This window comes from Oncorhynchus nerka, linkage group LG8 (genome assembly GCF_034236695.1).
Source record: "Oncorhynchus nerka isolate Pitt River linkage group LG8, Oner_Uvic_2.0, whole genome shotgun sequence".
Classification (NCBI taxonomy): Eukaryota; Metazoa; Chordata; class Actinopteri; order Salmoniformes; family Salmonidae; genus Oncorhynchus; species Oncorhynchus nerka.
Genome location: NC_088403.1, coordinates 60,415,806 through 60,439,537, shown reverse-complemented (window position 1 = coordinate 60,439,537; position 23,732 = coordinate 60,415,806). Strand labels below are relative to the sequence as shown.

The following is a 23,732-nucleotide window of genomic DNA, read 5'->3' as shown; positions in this document are numbered from 1 at the left end:
CAGACGGCATCCCCAGCCACCCCCTCAGAGCATGCGCAGACCAGCTGGCTGGTGTGTTTATGGACATATTCAATCAATCCCTATCCCAGTCTGTTGTTCCCACATGCTTCAAGAGGGCCACCATTGTTCCTGTTCCCAAGAAAGCTAAGGTAACTGAGCTAAACGACTACCGTCATCATGAAGTGCTTTGAGCGACTAGTCAAGGACCATATCACTTCCACCCTACCTGACACCCTAGACCCACTCCAATTTGCTTACCACCCAAATTGGTCCACAGACGATGCAATCTCAACCACACTGCACACTGCCCTAACCCATCTGGACAAGAGGAATACCTATGTGAGAATGCTGTTAATCGACTACAGCTCGGCATTTAACAACATAGTGCCCTCCAAGCTCGTCATCAAGCTCGAGACCCTGGGTCTCGACCCCGCCCTGTGCAACTGGGTACTGGACTTCCTGACGGGCCGCCCCCAGGTGGTGAGGGTAGGCAACAACATTTCCACCCCGCTGATCCTCAACACTGGGGCCCCACAAGGGTGCGTTCTGAGCCCTCTCCTGTACTCCCTGTTCACCCACGACTTCGTGGCCACGCACGCCTCCAACTCAATCATCAAGTTTGCGGACGACACAACAGTGGTAGGCTTGATTACCAACAACGACGAGACGGCCTACAGGGAGGAGGTGAGGGCCCTCGGAGTGTGGTGTCAGGAAAATAACCTCACACTCAACGTCAACAAAACTAAGGAGATGATTGTGGACTTCAGGAAACAGCAGAGGGAACACCCCCCTATCCACATTGATGGGACAGTAGTGGAGAGGGTAGTAAGTTTTAAGTTCCTCGGCGTACACATCACAGACAAACTGAATTGGTCCACCCACACAGACAGCATCGTGAAGAAGGCGCAGCAGCGCCTCTTCAACCTCAGGAGGCTGAAGAAATTCGGCTTGTCACCAAAAGCACTCACAAACTTCTACAGATGCACAATCGAGAGCATCCTGTCGGGCTGTATCACTGCCTGGTACGGCAACTGCTCCGCCCACAACCATAAGGCTCTCCAGAGGGTAGTGAGGTCTGCACAACGCATCACCGGGGGCAAACTACCTGCCCTCCAGGACACCTACACCACCCGATGTCACAGGAAGGCCATAAAGATCATCAAGGACAACAACCACCCGAGCCACTGCCTGTTCACCCCGCTATCATCCAGAAGGAGAGGTCAGTACAGGAGCATCAAAGCTGGGACCGAGAGACTGAAAAACAGCTTCTATCTCAAGGCCATCAGACTGTTAAACAGCCACCACTAACATTGAGTGGCTGCTGCCAACACACTGACTCAACTCCAGCCACTTTAATAATGGGAATTGATGGGAAATGATGTAAAATATATCACTAGCCACTTTAAGCAATGCTACCTAATATAATGTTTACATACCCTACATTATTCATCTCATATGTATATGTATATACTGTACTCCATATCATCTACTGCATCTTTATGTAATACATGTATCACTAGCCTGTTAGGGATGATGCAGAATGTAATCCCAGTGCAGGAACATCAATCAGCGGAAATTTCAGAGCGCCACCTATAGTTTTCGATAAAACTCAAACTTTCATTAAAACACACATGCAAGGTACTGAATTAAAGCCACACCCGTTGTGAATCTAGCGACCAAGTCAGATTTGTAAAATGCTTTTCGGCGAAAGCATGAGAAGCTATTATCTGATAGCATGCACCCCCCAAAATACTGGAACGTCACCTAAACAACAGATTTTGCGGTAGCCGGCGCTACCCAAAACGCAGAAATAAAATATAAAACATTCATTACCTTTGACGAGCTTCTTGGTTGGCACTCCTATATGTCCCATAAACATCACAATTGGGTCTTTTTCCCGATTAAATCCGTCATTGTATACCCAAAATGTCATTTGCTGAAAGCCAGTCTGATCCAGGAAAATGCCCCTTTACAAGACGCAACGTCACTTTTTAAAATTACAAAAGTTGCCTATAAACTTTTACAAATCACTTCAAACTACTTTTCTAAAACAACTTTAGGTATTAATAAACGTTAATAATCTATAAAATTGATCACGGGGCGATCTGTATTCGATAGCAGCAAGTCTTGAAATCATCGTCCATGTTTTCAATTTCACAACATCCTGTGGTGCGCCTCAAGACAGGAAGGGCCTATACGTGATCTAACCAAGGATAAAGCAGACATGAAATGCCAGTACTGGCGACATCGGGTGGAAGCTGTAGGCGTTTACAGGGGATTCTTATTTATTTTCTGTCGCCTTAGACAATACATTGACTGGCGGATGAATTTTTTTTGTGTTTTTGGTGAACAGTTTTACCAGAGATTTTTACTCCTAAATACGTTCTATTATAGCCACAGACACGATTTAGCCAGTTTTAGAGACTTCAGAGTGTTTTCTATACACACATACTTATCATATGCATATACTATATTCCTGGCATGAGTAGCAGGACGTTGAAATGTTGCGCGATTTTTTACAAAAAGATGCGAAAATTCGCATCATCCCTAACAGGTTCTATGCCACTTGTTTACATACTCATCTCATATGTATATACTGCACTCAATACCATCTACTGTATCTTGCCTATGCCGCTCTGTACCATCACTCACTCATATATCTTTATGTACATAATTCTTAACCCTTTACACTTGTGTCTATAAGGTAGTAGTTTTGGAATTGTTAGCTAGATTACTTGTTGGTTATTACTGCATTGTCGGAACTAGAAGCACAAGCATTTCGCTACACTCTCATTAACATCTGCTAACCATGTGTAGTGACAAATAACATTTGATTTGATTTGATCTATACAGTTTGCATCATTACTGACTGGTTCTTCATGAACAAGGGGAAACTCACAACTTGTAAGATGGTGTCCTGAACAGCAGGATCACTGAGGTTCATATTTTGATCCTTTGGGGTCATCTTCATTCTCACCACCTGTCTCTTCAGTTGAGGTTTCTCAGGGGTCTCCACAGCTGGACCAACAAGATAATACAATCCCACAATGACAGTAGTGAATCATGGGGGAATTAGAATTCTCTTGTCATCATTATATCAGGTAGATCAGGTGGGTAATATGGTAACTTACCATAGCAGATGAAAGGATAGTTGACGCCACAGGGTTGATTTACCCATTTAGTATAATCAGAAGGATTAGAATGCACCAGAGTGCAGTTGTATCCCTGATCTGTTGAAGGCCGTCCTGACAACCAGTTTCTGAATGAGGAGTCACTCTGGTCTGACCATCTCCAGGAGTCTAGAAACAGACCGATCCACACAGGAAGTCCCCTCAGTGATATCTTCTTCTCTATCTCTGTGTTCTCAGTCTGGTTCCTCACACTGACCAGGTCTGTGTGATACTGTCTGCAGTAACTCTGAGCATCTATCCAGGTCTTGTTCTCCTGAATTAAGACGTATGTTAGGTTGGTGTCTTGTTTTCCTGCAAAAGTCAAATGTAATAATCGATACAAATATCCAATAAAACATCATCTAATGATCATCTATAGTAAATGTTCTGATTGATTTGATAACAAATCAATAACTGATTAACAACTTAAAGCTCTCATGAGTCTATGTTTCAACTCAATGGCAGCCCCAGCACTTAGAACAGGCTTCATCATTAGTATGTAAACACTCACCATCATAACAGATGAAGTGATGCTGGTCATCACAGGAGGTGTTGTTCCACAGACCAGCTGTAGTCATTAAAGCACAGTTACCATTTTGGGGCGTCCCAGTGTCCCAGTTTCTGAACTCAGTCTCCCCCTCTCTGTAGAAACGTCTGTCTGCCAGAGACCAGTTCCACTTCATGGAGTCTCCCTTCTTCAGTCCAATCCAGTGCCTTAATTTTAATGTATAGTCAATGAACCAGAAATGATAACTACTGACACTGGTCATCAGCCTATTCAGGTCCTCCATGTCATCTACTGTAGCCAGATCAGTGTAATGTGCTCTGCAGTAACTCTGGGCATCAGTCCAGTTCATATAGTTGCTAATGAGGTGATACTGATGAAGACATGAGGAAGGTGTGTAGAACCCTGTGAACAGAATAATGATTAATGAGGGATATTTTCTCCAGCAACTTCTCAACCCCAACCACACTATCTATGAATCTGTTAAAAATACAGTACAGTACACCTTGGGGTGCAAACACACACCAACGACATCCATAAACACACACACACACACACACCCAGCATACATGACTGCACATTCCCTGCGTGGGTATTCTCACTAGGCCACCTGCCACCCCAACATATGTAAAAACACCCAACAGAAAATAGGGTTCATAAATATACAAATGTATTAAATGATTTAGCAATATTTGATTGAACTTTTCCTAAATAAATGATATATGAATAAATACCTATACATAAGAGATTTAACTGATAAAATGCCATACGGTGGTCATCAAGATCATTTGGTGGACCAAACGGGCCCAAAACGGACAGCTGATCCAAAGAGTGAGCTTATTTCAGGAAAAGTGAAGTCTGTCCTCACCAGATATGAGCTGCCAACACTGGGCAACACTGTGCCAATGTCTTGGAGATAATATGGAGCTGATTAGCAAGGACGTATCGCTGGGACACACACACAGTAAACTGACCTGAGATTAGCAGGGTGAGATACAACAACGTTTCCATCACTGTGAAATTCAAAGGATATATGATTCAATGCACTTCAAGGTTGCAACACTTTACCAACACAAACTGTCTTTCTCCTTCTTTACTGATATGACCTGACAGGACAGGTGGAGATAATGCTCCCCACATAGAGGGTTATCACCTGTTCAGAGACAGGAACAATCAGTGATTGTTAGGTTAGGTTTCTAAAGTATTGGAATTGGGTAGGGGTGAAAAACCTCAACATAACATTTCCAGAGAGTAAGAACACATGGTGGATTATTCTACACTGGAACCGTCACAACTAGAAATAAAAAAAGTATCTAATAAATATTATACACATTTCTCTACAATGAAATATGTATGAAAAATGAAATATCTACAATCACAAATCGCCTCACCTGTTGTTTGAAGAAAACTCTCTTACTCTCGCTCTGTCTCCGTCTCTCTCTATCTCTCTCTCGCTAACCAACTCTCTCCCCTTTCTCTCTCTCTGTCTCTCCTACTGTGTGTCTGTCATCACATGTTTGTCCCTTTTTAAACATGACACTGCTCCTCATTTGCTTGAATTTGTTATTCAGCTCTAAACAAACAAAACTGGGATGTGACATTTATCCCACAGGAAAAGGGGTTGGACAGAACAAGAGTAGAAAACAGTTAGAGAGACTATACAGAACATGTTCATGTGATGGTTCTGTTGATCCAAAGGAGATAACCCACTCCTCTAGATAGACATATTGCCCAGAAATTGTCTCATTGTTCTGAAAAGGACCCAACTCCTAAAAATGGTTGAGTAATTTCAAGAATTGTTCAGGTCAGTGAGGCCTGAATTGAGAGTGATACAAGGTATCAAGAGAGTTCCAGAAGGACGATGGCCCAAGTCAACACCAATACTTCCCACAAGTTGTGTCAAGTTGGCTGGTAGTGGATTTCTACTCAAAATAGATCGTTCCATCTCATCCCTCATGATCAATTTGATTGATATCTGCTGACTGGTAAATGACTGTTAACTGTAATGGAGAGAGCAGGTGGTCCTAGATAAATACCTCCAGCATTGGGTGCTCTGCCCTCCCTCTCCTCTTTCATTGGGTGCTCTGCCCTCCCTCTCCTCTGTCATTGGGTGCTCTGCCCTCCCTCTCCTCTGTCATTGGGTGCTCTGCCCTCCCTCTCCTCTTTCATTGGGTGCTCTGCCCTCCCTCTCCTCTGTCATTGGGTGCTCTGCCCTCCCTCTCCTCTGTCATTGGGTGCTCTGCCCTCCCTCTCCTCTGTCATTGGGTGCTCTGCCCTCCCTCTCCTCTGTCATTGGGTGCTCTGCCCTCCCTCTCCTCCTCTGTCATTGGGTGCTCTGCCCTCCTCCTCTGTCATTGGGTGCTCTGCCCTCCCTCTCCTCTGTCATTGGGTGCTCTGCCCTCCCTCTCCTCTGTCATTGGGTGCTCTGCCCTCCTCTCCTCTCTGTCATTGGGTGCTCTCTTTCATTGGGTGCTCTGCCCTCCCTCTCCTCTGTCATTGGGTGCTCTGCCCTCCCTCTCCTCTGTCATTGGGTGCTCTGCCCTCCCTCTCCTCTGTCATTGGGTGCTCTGCCCTCCCTCTCCTCTGTCATTGGGTGCTCTGCCCTCCCTCTCCTCTTTCATTGGGTGCTCTGCCTCCCTCTCCTCTGTCATTGGGTGCTCTGTCCCTGCCCCCTCTCCTCTGTCATTGGGTGCTCTGCCCTCCCTCTCCTCTGTCATTGGGTGCTCTGCCCTCCCCTCTCCTCTGTCATTGGGTGCTCTGCCCTCTGCTCAAGTTTTGAAGGAGCGTGTAATTGACATGCTCATTTCAGGAATGTCCACCAGAGCTGTTACCAGAGAATGTAATGTTAATTTATCTACCATAAGCTGCCTCCAACATCGTTTTAGAGATTTTAGCAGTACGTCCAACCGGCCTCACAACCGCAGACACTATGTAGTGTGTGGTGTGGACTAGTGGTTTGCAACGTTGTGAACAGAGTGCCCAATGGTGCAGGTAGGGTTATGGTATGGACAGGCATAATGAGTGCATTAAAATACTGTGACTAGGTCCTAAGGACAATCTGTGACTAACAGCTATCTGTGACTAACAGTTATCTGTGACTAACAGTTGTCTGTGACTAACAGTTGTCTGTGACTAACAGTTATCTGTGACTAACAGTTATCTGTGACTAACAGTTATCTGTGACTAACAGTTGTCTGTGACTAACAGTTATCTGTGACTAACAGTTATCTGTGACTAACAGTTATCTGTGACTAACAGTTGTCTGTGACTAACAGTTGTCTGTGACAAAATATTTAAAAATACCTTATTTAAAAATTATTTATTTATATTCAGACCCTTTGCTATATGACTCGAAACTGAGCTCAGGTTAATCTTGTTTCAATTGACCATCCTTGATGTTTCTACTACAGTTTTTGATTGGAGTTCAACTGTGGTAACCTCAATTGATTGGACATGATTTGGAAAGGCACATACCTGTCTATATAAGGTACAACAGTTGACAATGCATGTCAGAGCAAAAAACAGGTCATGGGGTCGAAGGAATAATCCGTAGAGCTCTGAGACAGGATTATCTCGAGGCACAGATCTGGGAAAAGGTACTAAAATATTTATGCAGCATGTAACTTCTCTAGGGTAGGGTGCAGCATTGGCAATTTTGGAAGAAAAGCGTGCCCAAATTAAACTGCCTGCTACTCTAGAATATGCATATAATTAGTAGATTCGGATAGAATACACTCTGAAGTTTCTAAAACTATTTGAATGATGTCTGTGAGTATAACAGAACTCATATGGCAGGCAAAAACCTGAGACACAATCCATCAGGAAGTGGGAAATCTGAGGTTTGTAGTTTTTCTAATTTTGCCCAATCGAATACACAGTGTCTATGGGGTCATGTTGCACTTCCTAAGGCTTCCACTAGATGTCAACAGTCTTTAGAAACGTGTTTGATGCTTCAACTGTGAAGTGTGGCCGAATGAGAGGGGAATGAGTCAGGGGTCTGCCAGCAGCCACGAGCTCAGTCTCGCGTGATCACGTGACAGCGACCTGCGTTCCATTGCATTTCTGAAGACAAAGGAATTCTCCGGTTGGAACATTATTGAAGATTTATGTTTAAAATATCCTAAAGATTGATTCTATACAACGTTTGACATGTTTCTACGGACTGTAACGGAACTTTTGGACATTTCGTCTGCAACTAGTGAACGCGCTTCGTGACTTTGGATTTGTTTACAAAACATGCTAACAAAAGTAGCTATTTGGACATAAATGATGAACATTATCAAACAAAACAAACATTTATTGTGGAACTGGGATTCCTGGGAGTGCATTCTGATGAAGATCATCAAAGGTAAGTTAATATTTTTAATGCCATTTCTGACTAATTTTGACTCCAACATGGCGGATATCAATTTGGCTTGATTTGTCATCTGAGCACCGTACTCAGATTATTGCATGGTTTGCTTTTTCCTTCAAGTTTTTTTGAAATCTGACACAGCGGTTGCATTAAGGAGAAATATGTCTTTAATTCTGTGAATAACACTTGTAGCGTTTATCAATGTTTATTATGAGTATTTTTGTGAATTGATGTGGCTCTCTGCAAAATCATGTTTTGGAACTACTGAACATAATGCGCCAAAGTAAACTCAGATTTTTGGATATAAATATGAACTTTACCGAACAAAACATACATGTATTGGGTATAATGAAGTCCTATGAGTGTCATCTGATGAAGATCATCAAAGGTTAGTGATTCATTTTATCTATATTTCTGATTTTTGTGACTCCTCTCTTTGGCTGGAAAAATGGCTGTGTTTTTCTGTGACTTGGCTCTGACCTAACATAATCGCTTGGTTTGTTTTCGTCGTAAAGCCTTTTTGAAATCGGACACTGTGGCTGGATTTACAAAAAGTGTATCTTGAAAATGGTGTAAAATACATGTATGTTTGAGGAATTTTAGTTATGGGATTTCTGTTGTTTTGAATTTGGCGCCCTGCAGTTTCACTGGCTGTTGACAGGTGGAACGCTACCGTCCCACATACCCTAGAGAGGTTAAAGGTCCCCAAGAACACTGTGGCCTCATGGAAGAAATTTAGAACCACCAAGACACTTCCTAGAGCTGACGCCGGGCAAAACTGAGCAATCGGGGGAGAAGGGCCTTGGTTAGGGAGGTGACCAATGTACCCGATGGTTACTCTGACAGAGCTCTAGGGTTCCTCTGTGGAAATGGGAGAAAATTCCAGAAGGATAACCATCTCAGCAGGACTCCACCAGTCAGGCCAATGCGGTAGAGTGGCCAGATGGAAGCCACTCCTCTGTAAAAGGCACATGACAGCATGCTTGAAGTTTGCCAAAAGGCAGATGAAGACTCTCAGACAATGAGAAAAAGATTCTCTGGTCTTATGAAACCAATATTGAGCTCTTTGGCTTGAATGCCAACCGTCACGTCTGGAGGAAACCTGGCACCATAACAACGGGTGAAGCATGGTGGTGGCAGCATCATGCTGTGGGGATGTTTTTCAATAGCAGGGACTGTGAGAGACTAGTCAGGATCGAGGGAAAGATGAGCCGAGAAAAGTACAGAGAGATCCTTAATGAAAACCTGCTCCAGAGCGCTCAAGACGTCAGACTGGGGCGAAAGTTCACCTTCCAACAGGTCTAAGCAGACAGCCAAGACAATGCAGGAGTGGCTTCAGGACAAGTCTCTGAATGTCCTAGAGTGGCCCAGCCAGATGCCGGACTTCAAACCGATCAAACATCTATGGAGAGACTTGAAATATTTGTGCAGCGACGCTTCCGTCCAACCTGACAGAGCTTTTAGAGGATCTGCAGAGAAGAATGGGAGAATCTCCCCAAATACAGTTGTGCCAAGCTTGTAGCGTCAATTCCAAGAAGACTCAAGGCTGTAATCACTGCTAAGGGTGCTTCAACAAAGTACTGAATAAAGTGTCCAAATACTTATGTAAATCTAATATTTACATTTTTATTTGTAATACATTTGCATAGAAATCTAAGAACCTGTTTATTCTTTGTCATTATGGGGTATTGTGTGTAGATTGGTGATGGGAAAAAAATGTTATGGAAAAAGTCAAGGGGTCTGAACACTTTCCCAAATTCACTGCAGACCATAATATAAAATATAATATAACCTTTCATCCAAAAGTAGTCAAGCATACATTTTCCATATTGGCGGCCTCGGGGGAAACAAACCAACAATCCTGGCATTGAAAGCTGTCACGCCCTGACCTTAGAGAGACGTTTTATTTCTAATAAAACTTTTCACTCCACATTTCATGTGGAAAGGGATGTTGTGTCTTGAATGGGGGGGAAACCAGAATGGTCCCTTCCAACTCTCGCTCACAATTCCTCTCCATCTGGCTAAAACCTATTTGGTTAGGTCAGGGTGTGATGTGGGGTGGGCATTCTATGTTTTGTTTTCTATGTTTGTTTATTTCTATGTTTTGGCTGGGTATGGTTCTCAATCAGAGACAGCTGTCTATCGTTGTCTCTGATTGGGAATCATACTTAGGTAGCCCTTTTTCCCTCCTTTCAGTGTGGGTAGTTTACTTTGTTAGAGGCAGTATAGCCGAAGTTAAGCCTCACGGTTGTTTCTTCGTTTGTTGTTTTGTTGGCGACATTTTAAATAAAAGGAAAATGTATACTCACCATGCTGTACCTTGGTCTTCTTCTTATGATGCCCGTGACAGAACTACCCACCACCAAAGGACCAAGCAGCGTGGCCATGAGCAGCAGGGATCCTGGGCCCGGGAGAAGAGAGAATGGAGGACATCTTGGACATGGGAGGAGGTTATGGCGGGGGACAAGAACCCGCCATGGAAACAGGCTGAAGCAGCGAAGGAGGAACGACTTTGCTACCAGGAGTCACAGAATCGGAGCAGGCACGTTCCAGCCAGGTCGGAGGGTGCCGGCTCAGAGCATCTGGCCGCCAGTACGTCTCTACGGCCCAGGATATCCTGCGCCGGTTCTGCGCACTGTGTCGCCGGTGCGTCTGCACAGCCCAGTGCGTCCTATGCCTGCGCCCCGAACGTGCCGTGCGAAAGTCACAGTCCAGCCAAGACGGGTTGTGCAGGCTTTACTCTCGAGACCTCCAGTGCACCTCCACGGCCCAGTGTATCCTGTGCCCGCTCCCAAAACCAAGCCTCCTGTATGTCTTCCCAGCTTGGTGAGGCCTGTGCCTGCTCCCAGAGCTAGGCCTCCTGTGTGTCTCCCAACTCCAGTGATGATCCATGGCACGAAGCCTCCAGTGATGATCCATGGCAAGAAGCATCCAGTGATAATCCATGGCACGAAGCCTCCAGTGATGATCCATGGCACGAAGCCTCCAGAGATGATCCATGTCAAAAAGCCTCCAGTGATGATCCATGGCACGAAGCCTCCTGTGATGATACAGTCGGGAGCCTCCGGCGATGGACTCCAGTCCGGAGCCTCCGGCGACGACCCCCATTCCTGTGCACAGTCCGGAGCCCGCAGCGAGGGTCCCCATTCCGGGGCCTGCAGAGAGGGTCCCCAGTCCGGGGTCATCGGTTAGGGTCCACACACCAGAGACGCCACCAAAGCGGGGAGAGTCAGAGGTGGAGCGGGGTCTACGTTCCCCACCAGAGCCGCCACCGCGAATAGATGCCCACCCAGACCCTCCCCTTTTGGTTCAAGGTTTGCGGCCGGAGGGGGGGGTACTGTCACTCTCTGACCTTAGAGAGACGTTTTAGTTCTCTGTTTGGTTAGGTCAGGGTGTGATGTGGGGTGGGCATTCTATGTTTAGTTTTCCATGTTTCTTTATTTCTATGTTTTGGCCGAGTATGGTTCTCAATCAGGGACAGCTGTCTATTGTTGTCTCTGATTTGGAATCATACTTAGGTAGACCTTTTTCCTTCCTTTCAGTGTGGGAAGTTTACTTTGTTAGAGGCAGTATAGCCGCAGTTAAGCGTTTTGTTGGCGACTTGGCCTACTGGTCTACTTCTTTCGTCGGCCGTGACAAAAGCACGATGCTCTACAAACTGAGCCACGCAGCACCACAACACACATGAGAGTTGGCAAGAGGCCACAAACAGATCTGAGACCAGGTTCATTACTGATGTCACATCATTGTGTGTTCCAGGAAATATCCTGGGTCTGGCTTGATGTGAAAATTCCCCTCTGTCTAATTTGAGGAAGTTATGCAAAATGTAACTAAAGCCCTGGTCAGCAGGACATGGTTCTAACTGATACCAGTGTATCAGAGTCCTGAAGAGAGGACTTGATTACACATTATGTCTAGATGTCTTTACCATCAAGGTAAAATATGTCAAATAAACATTAAAATAATATTAGGTTGAAACATGAAGAATCACAATTCTAGACCGATACTGTCAATCTGCAACAGGTATTTACTTGATCATCAGAAAATACATCTTCATTAACCAATAAAAAACATGCTATGCAGGCTATGCAGTATGTAAACTGTGGTCTAAATACATTTCAATTAAAGAAAGTTACATTCCAATTAGAAAAACACATTGATACTCACAGTGCTGTGAAAAAGTATTTGCCCCCTTTCTGATATTCTCTATTTTTGCAAAAATGTTATGTCGAATGTTATTAGATCTTCAACCAAAACCTAAAATTATTTTGCAAAATAACAAACCATATTTATACTTATTTTGTCTATTTAATTAACAAAGTTATGCAACACCCAATTCCCCTGTGTGAAAAAGTAATTGTTCCTTTATACTCAATAACTGGTTGTTCCACCTTTAGCTCTAATGACTACAACCAAACACTTCCTGTAGTTGTTGATCAGTCTCTCACATTGCTGTAGAGGGATTTTGTCCCACTCTTCCACGCAGAACTGCTGTAACTCAGCAAAGCATCCTCACACCATCACACTACCACCACCATGCTTGACTATTGATATGAAGTGTTTTACTGTGGAATGCATTGTTTGGTTTTCAACAAACATAATGGGACCCATCTAGCCCAAAAAGTTGACTAAAGTTTCCGAAAAAGCACCTGGAAGCAACTGGATGATCATCATGTCACGACTTCCGCCGGAGTTGGTCCCTCTCGTTGTTTGGGCGGAAGTCGACGTCACTGACCTTCTAGCCATCGCCGATCCACTTTTCATTTTCCATTGGTTTTGTCTTGTCTTCCATCACACCTGGTTCCAATTCCATCAAATACTTGTTGTGTATTTAACCCTCTGTTCCCCCTCATGTCCTTGTGGGTAATTGTTTCTTGTAGTGCCTATGCACGGTATGCTGGTATCGACCAGGTTTTGTTTGACCCATTTATTGTATTGTTCTGTTGACGGAGGTTTATGTTTAGTGAACACTCTCCTGTTTCTGACTTCTCTGCCGCCTGTACGCATTGCATTACACATCAAGACTTTTGGAAGAAGGTTTTATCGACAGATGTATAATTATTTTTATTTTTTTTGTGGTGAAGTGGTGAAGGGCGCTGCAGTGCCAGCTGTGCCATCAGAGACTGGGTTCGCGCCCAGGACCGGGAGGTCCGTGGGGCGACGCACAATTGGCCCAGCGTCATCCGGGTTAGGGAGGGCTTGGCCGGTAGGGATATCCTTGACTCCTGTGGCGGGCCGGGGCCAGTGCACGCTAACCAAGGTTGCCAGGTGCACAGCGTTTCCTCCGACACATTGGTGCGGCTTTTTCCTCCGAACACATTGGTGCGGCTGGCTTCCGGGTTGGATGCGTGCTGTGTTAAGAAGCAGTGCGGCTTGGTTGGGTTGTGTATCGGAGGACGCATGACTTTCAACCTTCGTCTCTCCGGAGCCCGTACGGGAGTTGTAGCGATGAGACAAGATCGTATTTACTAAAACAAATTGGATACCACGAAATTGGGGAGAAAAAGGGGTCAAAATTCAATAACAACATTTTTTTTTAGACGACATGGGTCCCATTTCGCCTGGCAAAAACCAAACACTGCATTCATCAGTAAAGGGGATGCTTTGCTGCCTCAGAACCTGGACGACTTGCCTTAATAGAGGGAACCATGAATTCTGCTCAGTATCAGAGAATTCTACAGGAGAATGTCAGGCCATCCGTCTGTGAGCTGAAGAGAGTCATGCAGCAAGACATTGATCCAAAACACACAATCAAGTCTACATGAAAATGGTTCAAAAGCAACACATTTGAAGTTTTGGAATGACCCAGTCAATGTCCAGACCTAATGATCCCAATTGAGATGTTGTGGAAGGACTTCAAAGTTCATCCATGAAAACTCGCTGAGTTTAAGCAGTTCTAGGTGGAAGTGTGGGCCAAAAATGCTCCACAGCGACGTGAAATGCTGATCAACAACTTCAGGAAGCGCTTGGTTGGAGTCATTGCAGCTAAAGGTGTGACAACCAGTAATTGAGTGTAATGGGACAATTCATATTTAACACATGAACATTGGATGTAACATAACTTTGTTTATGAAATAAATGAAATAAGTATGTAATTGTTGTGTTATTTGTTCACTCATGTTCCCTTCATCTAATATTCTGTTTTCATTGAAGATCTGATAACATTCTTCATCTTAAATCTGTAAAAGTTGAGCAAATTAGAAAGGAGGCAAATACTCTTTCACAGCCCTGAATATCAACATAACTACAAATAACTCATTTACAGACATGATGTGTGAATCGTCTGTCTTGAGAACAAACCCTGTAATAAAACAACCAAGTCAAGAAAATTATCAAGAAAAACATCTATTGATGTTTATACTTAAACAATTTAATTAATAAAACACATTGAATTAGATTCAGAAAATACATCCCAGTACAGATAATTAATCTAAATTTAAGAAGAAAAAAAGAGAGAAGTTAGAACATTTGACATAATTAGAGTTCTCTCTTTGTCATCATCCTCTTCATCTTCTTCTCCTCCTCTTCTTTCTTGGGAGACCCCTCTTCCTCCTTGTGGAAGACCTTCCCATCAGGCTGCTTTTTCCATGTCACTTTGGTGTCTGTAGGTAACCCCTGCTCCTTCAGCTTGTTCCTTATCTGGAGAAACACAAAGACACACAGACACACAATATTTCACTCTGTATTGGTCATTCTGAAGATCTACAACTACCAATCCTTCCTGCTTTGCAGAGACATTATTGACTTCAAACCTTTGACTCTATGAGGAGATCATAGAGGTGATCTGTAGAGTTTGCATCATTATTGAGTGGTTCTTCATGAACAGGGGGAAACTCACCTCTTGTAAGATGGCGTCCTGAACAGCAGGATCACTGAGGTTCAGATTTTGATCCTTTGGGGTCATCTTTATTCTCACCACATGTCTCTTCAGTTGAGGTTTCTCAGTGGTCTCCACAGCTGGACCTACAAGATAATACAATCCCACAATGACAGTAGTGAATCATGGGGGAATTAGAATTATCTTGTCATCATTATATTATTAAGACCAGGAGGAGAATGTTGTAACTTACCATAGCAGCTGAAAGGATAGTTGAGGCCACAGGGATCATTTATCCATGGAGCATAATAATAAACATGATAACCATCTTCATAATAATAACAAGTATCAGAAGACATCAGAGTGCAGGTGTATCCCTGATCTGTTGAAGGCCGTCCTGGCAACCAGTTTCTGAATGAGGAGTCACTCTGGTCTGACCATCTCCAGGAGTCTAGAAACAGACCGATCCACACAGGAAGTCCCCTCAGTGATATCTTCTTCTCTATCTCTGTGTTCTCAGTCTGGTTCCTCACACTGACCAGGTCTGTGTGATACTGTCTGCAGTAACTCTGAGCATCTATCCAGGTCTTGTTCTCCTGAATTAAGACGTATGTTAGGTTGGTGTCTTGTTTTCCTGCAAAAGTCAAATGTAATAATCGATACAAATATCCAATAAAACATCATCTAATGATCATCTATAGTAAATGTTCTGATTGATTTGATAACAAATCAATAACTGATTAACAACTTAAAGCTCTCATGAGTCTATGTTTCAACTCAATGGCAGCTCCAGCACTTAGAACAGGCTTCATCATTAGTATGTAAACACTCACCATCATAACAGATGAAGTGATGCTGGTCATCACAGGAGGTGTTGTTCCACAACCCAGATGTACTCATTAATGCACAGTTACCATTTTGGGGTGTCCCTGTGTCCCAGTTTCTGAACTCAGTCTCCCCCTCGCTGTAGAAACGTCTGTCTGCCAGAGACCACTTCATGGAGTCTCCCTTCTTCAGTCCGATCCATAACCAGGAATTATAACTACTGACACTGGTAATCAGCCTGTTCAGGTCCTCCTTGTCATCTACTGTGGCCAGGTCAGTGTAATGTGCTCTGCAGTAACTCTGGGCATCAGTCCAGTTCATATCGTTGGTAATGAAGTGATACTGATGAAGACATGAGGAAGGTGTGTAGAATCCTGTGAACAGAAAAATGATTCATGAGGTACATTTTCTCCATCACCTTCTCAACCCCGACCATATTATCTATGGATCTGTTAACATACAGTACACACTGGTGTGCAAAACACACACACACACACACACACACACACACACACACACGCATCCATAAACACAGTTTGTAGAGCATGGTGCATCCATAAACACACAGCATACATGACCACACTTGTCCTGCGTGGGTGTTCAATGTGCATTTGTTGGGTTGGTGAGGGATCGTTGAGGGGCGGTAGACTACCTTGGTTGTACTATTTTCAAATAAATCATTATTTATTCTGCAGTTATTCTATTGCTATTATTTCTGTTAGCAATGAAATGTACAGTGCATGTTAATATTATCTTCTGATTATAATTATGTCTATATCTATTATCTTCCAAAAGGAGTCTGTCCACAAAATAGGTGAAGTGAACTAGCAAAGAGTTGAGTCCTCATTCAGAGCCAGGGGCAGAGTGAATACAAAGAGAACAGAGTTCTGTTGCTCTTTCTACCACAGTTCACTTTAAACAGAACTGAGATCAGTTCTTTTTAACAGTACCATATGTGAAAACACTTTACAGAAATTAGGGCTCATAAATATTACAATTGATTCATTACTTTAGCAATTGCATTAATACCTGTACATAAGAGAAACAACTGATAAATTACCATGAGGTGGTCAATACACTCAGGACCTTTTTTCACGTTATTTGTAACTTATTTCGTACATAATGTTTCTGCAACAGTATCTTACAGCAAAAAATACCTTCTGGATTTCAGGACAGCGATCACTCACCTCGGATTAGACAAAGATGTTTTCTTCAACAAGCAGAACACACAGGACATTCTCCGAACACCCGACAAGGCCAACATCCCAGTTATTTGCAAGAGGAAGAGACGCAGGTACAGAGGACACAGAGCTGGATGCCTTGTACTGATCCGCAGAAGGCGGAAAAGCTGCCGTTACCGTCAATATTGCCCGCCAACGTGCAACCATTGGACAATAAATTAGATGAGGTACGATCACGAATATCCTACCAACGGGACATCAAAACCTGTAATGTCCTATGTTTCACAGAATCGTGGCTGAATGATGATATGGATATTCAGCTAGAAGGATATACGCTGCACCGGCAAGATAGAACAGCACACTCCAGTAAGACGAGGGGGGCGGTCTGTGCATATTTGTAAAGAACAGCTGGTGCACGAAATATAAGGAAGTCTCTAGATTTTGCTTGCCTGAAGTAGAGTATATTGTGATAAATTGCAGACCACTCTACTTGCCTAGAGAGTTTTCAGCTATACTTTTAGTGGCTGTTTATTTACCACCACAGAAGGATGCTGGCATTAAGACCACATTCAGTCAGTTGTTTAAGGAAATAAGCTAACAGGAAATCACTCACCCAGAGGTGGCGCTCCTTGTGGCCGGAGACTTTAATGCAGGGAAACAAATCAGTTCTACCTCATTTCTATCAACATGTTAAATGTGCAACCAGAAGGAAAGCAATTCTGGATCACCTGTACTCCACACGCAGAGACGTGTACAAAGCTCTCCCTCGCCCTCAATTTGGTAAATCCAACCACAACTCTATACTCCTGATTCCTGCTTACAAACACAATTTAAAGCAGGATGTACCAGTGACTCGGTCTATAAAAAGGTGGTCAGATGAAGCAGATGCTAAACTAAAGGACTTTTTTTTGCTATCACAGACTGGAAAATGTTCCCTTGGATTCTTCCAATGGCATTGAGGAGTACACCACATCAGTCACTGGCTTCATCAATAAGTACATCGAGGACGTCATCCCCACAGTGACTGTACGTACATACCCCAACCAGAAGCAATGGATTACAGGCAACATTCGCACTGAGCTAAAGGGTAGAGCTGCAGCTTTCAAGATGCGGGACTCTAACCTGGAAGTTGATAAGAAATCCTGCTATGCCCTGCGACGAACCATCAAACAGGAAAAGCATCAATACAGGGCTAAGATTAAATCGTACTATATTTGCATAGTCTCTTTAACCATATCTACATGTACATACTACCTGAATCAGCCCGACTGACCGGTGCCTGTATATAGCCTCGCTACTGTATATAGCCTCGCTACTGTTATAACCTCGCTACTGTACATAGCCTCTCTACTGTTATAGCCTTACTACTGTTATAACCTCGCTACTGTATATAGCCTCGCTACTGTTATAGCCCTGCTACTGTATATAGCCTCTCTACTGTTATAGCCTCGCTACTGTATATAGCGTCGCTACTGTATATAGCCTCGCTACTGTTATAGCCTCGCTACTGTATATAGCCTCGCTACTGTTATAGCCTCGCTACTGTATATAGCCTCGCTACTTTTATAACATCGCCACTGTACATAGCCTCCCTACTGTATATAGCCTCTCTACTGTATATAGCCTCGCTACTGTATATAGCCTCGCTACTGTATATAGCCTCCCTACTGTATATGGCCTCGCTACTGTATATAGCCTCTCTACTGTATATAGCCTCTCTACTGTATGTAGCCTCTCTACTGTATATAGCCTCTCTACTGTATATAGCCTCTACTGTATATAACCTCACTACTGCATATAGCCTCGCTAAGGTATATAGCCTCTCTACAGTTATAGCTTCGCTACTGTATATAGCCTCTCTACTGTTATAGCCTCGCTACTGTATATAGCGTCGCTACAGTATATAGTCTCTCTACTGTATATAGCCTCGCTACTGTATATAGCCTCTCTACTGTATATAGCCTCTCTACTGTATATAGCCTCTCTACTGTATATAACCTCTCTACTGTATATAGCTTCTCTACTATATATTACCTCTCTACTGTATATAGCCTCTCTACTGTATATAGCCTCTCTACTGTATATAACCTCTCTTCTGTATATAGCCTCTCTACTGTATATAGCCTCTCTACATTATATAGCCTCTCTACTGTATAAAGCCTCTACTGTATATAGCCTCGCTACTGTATATAGCCTCCCTACTGTATATAGCGTCGCTACTGTATATAACCTCTCTACTGTATATAGCCTCTCTACTGTATATAGCCTCTCTACTGTATGTAGCCTCTCTACTGTAAATAGCCTCTCTACTGTATATAGCCTCTACTATATATAACCTCGCTACTGTATATAGCCTCGCTACAGTAAATAGACTCTCTACTGTTATAGCCTCGCTACTGTATATAGCCTCGCCACAGTATATAGCCTCTCTACTGTATATAGCCTCTCTACTGTATATAGCCTCTCTACTGTAAATAACCTCGCTACTGTATATAGCCTCTCTACTGTATATAACCTCTCTACTGTATATAACCTCTCTACTGTATATAGCCTCTCTACTGCATATAGCCTCTACTGTATATAGCCTCTCTAATGTATATAGCCTCTCTACTGTATATAGCCTCTCTACTGTATATAGCCTCTCTACTGTACATAACCTCTCTACTGTATATAGCCTCTCTACTGTATATAACCTCTCTACTGTACATAACCTCTCTACTGTATGTAGCCTCTCTACTGTATATAACCTCTCTACTGTACATAACCTCTCTACTGTATATAACCTCTCTACTGTATATAGCCTCCCTACTGTATATAGCCTCGCTACTGTATATAACCTCTCTACTGTATATAGCCTCTCTACTGTATATAGCCTCTCTACTGTATGTAGCCTCTCTACTGTATATAGCCTCTCTACTGTATATAGCCTCTACTGTATATAACCTCGCTACTGTATATAGCCTCGCTACAGTATATAGACTCTCTACTGTTATAGCCTCGCTACTATATATAGCCTCTCTACTGTTATAGCCTCGCTACTGTATATAGCCTCGCTACAGTATATAGCCTCTCTACTGTATATAGCCTCTCTACTGTATATAGCCTCTCTACTGTAAATAACCTCTCTACTGTATATAACCTCGCTACTGTATATAGCCTCTCTACTGTATATAACCTCTCTACTGTATATAACCTCTCTACTGTATATAGCCTCTCTACTGCATATAGCATCTACTGTATATAGCCTCTCTAATGTATATAGCCTCTCTACTGTATATAGCCTCTCTACTGTATATAACCTCTCTACTGTACATAACCTCTCTACTGTATATAGCCTCTCTACTGTATATAACCTCTCTACTGTACATAACCTCTCTACTGTATATAGCCTCTCTACTGTATATAACCTCTCTACTGTACATAACCTCTCTACTGTATATAGCCTCTCTACTGCATTTAGCCTCTACTGTATATAACCTCTCTAATGTATATAGCCTCTCTACTGTATATAGCCTCTCTACTGTATATAACCTCTCTACTGTACATAACCTCTCTACTGTATATAGCCTCTCTACTGTACATAGCCTCTCTACTGTATATAACCTCTCTACTGTACATAACCTCTCTACTGTATATAGCCTCTCTACTGTATTTAGCCTCTCTACTGTATATAGCCTCTCTACTGTATATACCCTCTCTACTGTATATAGCCTCTCTACTGTTATATTTCACTGTCTTTTCACTGTTGTTTTTATTTCTTTACTTACCTATTTTTCACCTAATACCTTTTTTGCACTGTTGGTTAGAGCCTGTAAGCATTTCACTGTAAGGTCTAAACATGTTGTATTTGGCGCACGTGACAAATGAACTTTGATTTGATATAATTATTTCAGGAACTGTGAAGACTGTCCTCACCAGATATGAGCTGCCAACACTGGGCAACACTGGGCCACGCTGGGCAACACTGGGCAAATGTCTTGGATGTGATATGGAGCCGATTAGCAAGAACACATCGGCCCAATGTGGGCATGTTTGCTGGGACACACACACACAGTAAACTGACCTGAGATTAGCAGGGTGAGATACAACAACGTTTCCATCACTGTGAAATTCAAAGGATATATGATTCAATGCACTTCAAGGTTGCAACACTTTACCAACACAAACTGTCTTTCTCCTTCTTTACTGATATGACCTGACAGGACAGGTGGAGATAATGCTCCCCACATAGAGGGTTATCACCTGTTCAGAGACAGGAACAATCAGTGATTGTTAGGTTAGGTTTCTGAAGTATTGGAAGTGGGTAGGGGTGAAAAACCTCAACATAACATTTCCAGAGAGTAAGAACACATGGTGGATTATTCTACACTGGAACCTTCAAAACTAGAAATAAATAAAGTATCTAATAAATATTATACACATTTCTCTACAATGAAATATGTATGAAAAATGAAATATCTACAATCACAAATGGCCTCACCTGTTGTTTGAAGAAAACTCTCTTACTCTCGCTCTGTCTCTCTCTGTCTCTCTCGCTATCCAACTCTCTCCCCTTTCTCTCTGTCTCTCCTACTGTGTGTCTGTCATCACATGTTTGTCCCTTTTAAACATTTAAATACTCCTCATTTGCTTGAATTTGTTATTAATCTCTAAACAAACAAAACTGTGATGTGACATTCATCCCACTGGAAAAGGGGTTGGACAGAGCCAGGGAAGGAAACAGTTAGAGAGGCTATACAGAACATGTTCATGTGATGGTTCTGTTGATCCAAAGGAGATAACCCAGTCCTCTAGATAGAAATATTGCCCAGAAATTGCCTCATTGTTCTGAAAAGGACCCAACTCCTTTTAATGAAAGGGTTGAGTAATTTCAAGAATTGTTCAGGTCAGTGAGGCCTGAATTGAGAGTGATACAAGGTATCAAGAGAGTTCCAGAAGGACGATGGCCCAAGTCAACACCAATACTTCCCACAAGTTGTGTCAAGTAGGCTGGTAGTGGATTTCTACTCTAAATAGATCGTTCCATCTAATCCCTCATGATCAATTGGATTGATATCTGCTGACTGGTAAATGAATGTTAACTGTAATGGAGAGAGCAGGTGGGCCTAGATAAATACCTCCAGCATTGGGTGCTCTGCCCTCCCTCTCCTCTTTCATTGGGTGCTCTGCCCTCCCTCTCCTCTTTCATTGGGTGCTCTGCCCTCCCTCTCCTCTTTCATTGGGTGCTCTGCCCTCCCTCTCCTCTTTCATTGGGTGCTCTGCCCTCCCTCTCCTCTGTTATTGGGTGATGTGAACTCCCTCTCCTCTGTCATTGGGTGCTCTGCCCTCCCTCTCCTCTGTCATTGGATGCGCTGCCCTCCCTCTCCTCTTTCATTGGGTGCTCTGCCCCCCCTCTCCTCTGTCATTGGTTGCTCTGCCCTCCCTCTCCTCTTTCATTGGGTGCTCTGCCCCCCCTCTCCTCTGTCATTGGGTGCTCTGCCCCCCTCTCCTCTCTGCTCTGCCCTCCCTCTCCTCATTGGGTGCTCTGCCCCCTCTCCTCTGTCATTGGTTGCTCTGCCCTCCCTCTCCTCTTTCATTGGGTGCTCTGCCCCCTCTCCTCTGTCATTGGGTGCTCTGCCCTCATTGGTTGCCTCTCCTCTCTGTCATTGGGTGCTCTGCCCCCCTCTCCTCTGTCATTGGGTGCTCTGCCCCCCTCTCCTCTGTCATTGGGTGCTCTGCTCTGTCATTGGGTGCCTGCCCTCTCCTCTGTCATTGGGTGCTCTGCCACCCCTCTCCTCTGTCATTGGGTGCTCTGCCCTCCCTCTCCTCTGTCATTGGGTGCTCTGCCCTCCCTCTCCTCTTTCATTGGGTGCTCTGCCCCCCCTCTCCTCTGTCATTGGTTGCTCTGCCCTCCCTCTCCTCTTTCATTGGGTGCTCTGCCCCCCCTCTCCTCTGTCATTGGTTGCTCTGCCCTCCCTCTCCTCTGTCATTGGGTGCTCTGCCCTCCCTCTCCTCTGTCATTGGGTGCTCTGCCCCCCCTCTCCTCTGTCATTGGGTGCTCTGCCCCCCTCTCCTCTGTCATTGGGTGCTCTGCCCTCCCTCTCCTCTGTCATTGGGTGCTCTGCCCTCCCTCTCCTCTGTCCTCCCCTCTCCTCTGTCATTGGGTGCTCTGCCCTCCCTCTCCTCTGTCATTGGGTACTCTGCCCTCCCTCTCCTCTGTCATTGGGTGCTCTGCCCTCTGCTCAAGTTTTGAAGGAGCGTGTAATTGACATGTTCATTTCAGGAATGTCCACCAGAGCTGTTACCAGAGAATTTAATGTTAATTTATCTACCATAAGCTGCCTCCAACATCGTTTTAGAGATTTTAGCAGTACGTCCAACCGGCCTCACAACCGCAGACACTATGTAGTGTGTGGTGTGGACTAATGGTTTGCAACGTTGTGAACAGAGTGCCCAATGGTGCAGGTAGCGTTATGGTATGGACAGGCATAATGAGTGCATAAAAATACTGTGACTAGGTCCTAAGGACAATCTGTGACTAACAGTAATCTGTGACTAACAGTTGTCTGTGACTAACAGTTGTCTGTGACTAACAGTTATCTGTGACTAACAGTTATCTGTGACTAACAGTTATCTGTGACTAACAGTTGTCTGTGACTAACAATTATCTGTGACTAACAGTTGTCTGTGACTAACAATTATCTGTGACTAACAGTTGTCTGTGACTAACAGTTATCTGTGACTAACAGTTATCTGTGACTAACAGTTGTCTGTGACTAACAGTTGTCTGTGACTAACAGTTACCTGTGACTAACAGTTGTCTGTGACAAAATATTTAAAGAATACCTTATTTAAAAATTATTTATTTATATTCAGACCCTTTGCTATATGACTCAAAACT

The 23,732-nt window shown here is 43.6% G+C and overlaps 1 protein-coding gene across 1 annotated transcript; it reads right to left on the bottom strand.

The window, feature by feature from the left end:
* Positions 1–3,150: 3,150 nt before the first annotated feature.
* On the bottom strand, positions 3,151–21,406 carry LOC135572718 (uncharacterized; the record flags this gene model as incomplete). The annotated part of the gene is made up of 10 exons (XM_065021146.1): positions 21,333–21,406; positions 20,916–20,954; positions 15,680–16,045; positions 15,100–15,480; positions 14,868–14,992; positions 14,516–14,668; positions 10,986–11,184; positions 4,650–4,688; positions 3,682–4,080; positions 3,151–3,482 (listed from the first exon to the last, which is right to left on the bottom strand). Coding segments are annotated over exons 2-10 (2,031 nt in total), but the record flags the coding sequence as incomplete, so codon positions are not given.
* Between the last annotated feature and the right edge of the window lie 2,326 nt (positions 21,407–23,732).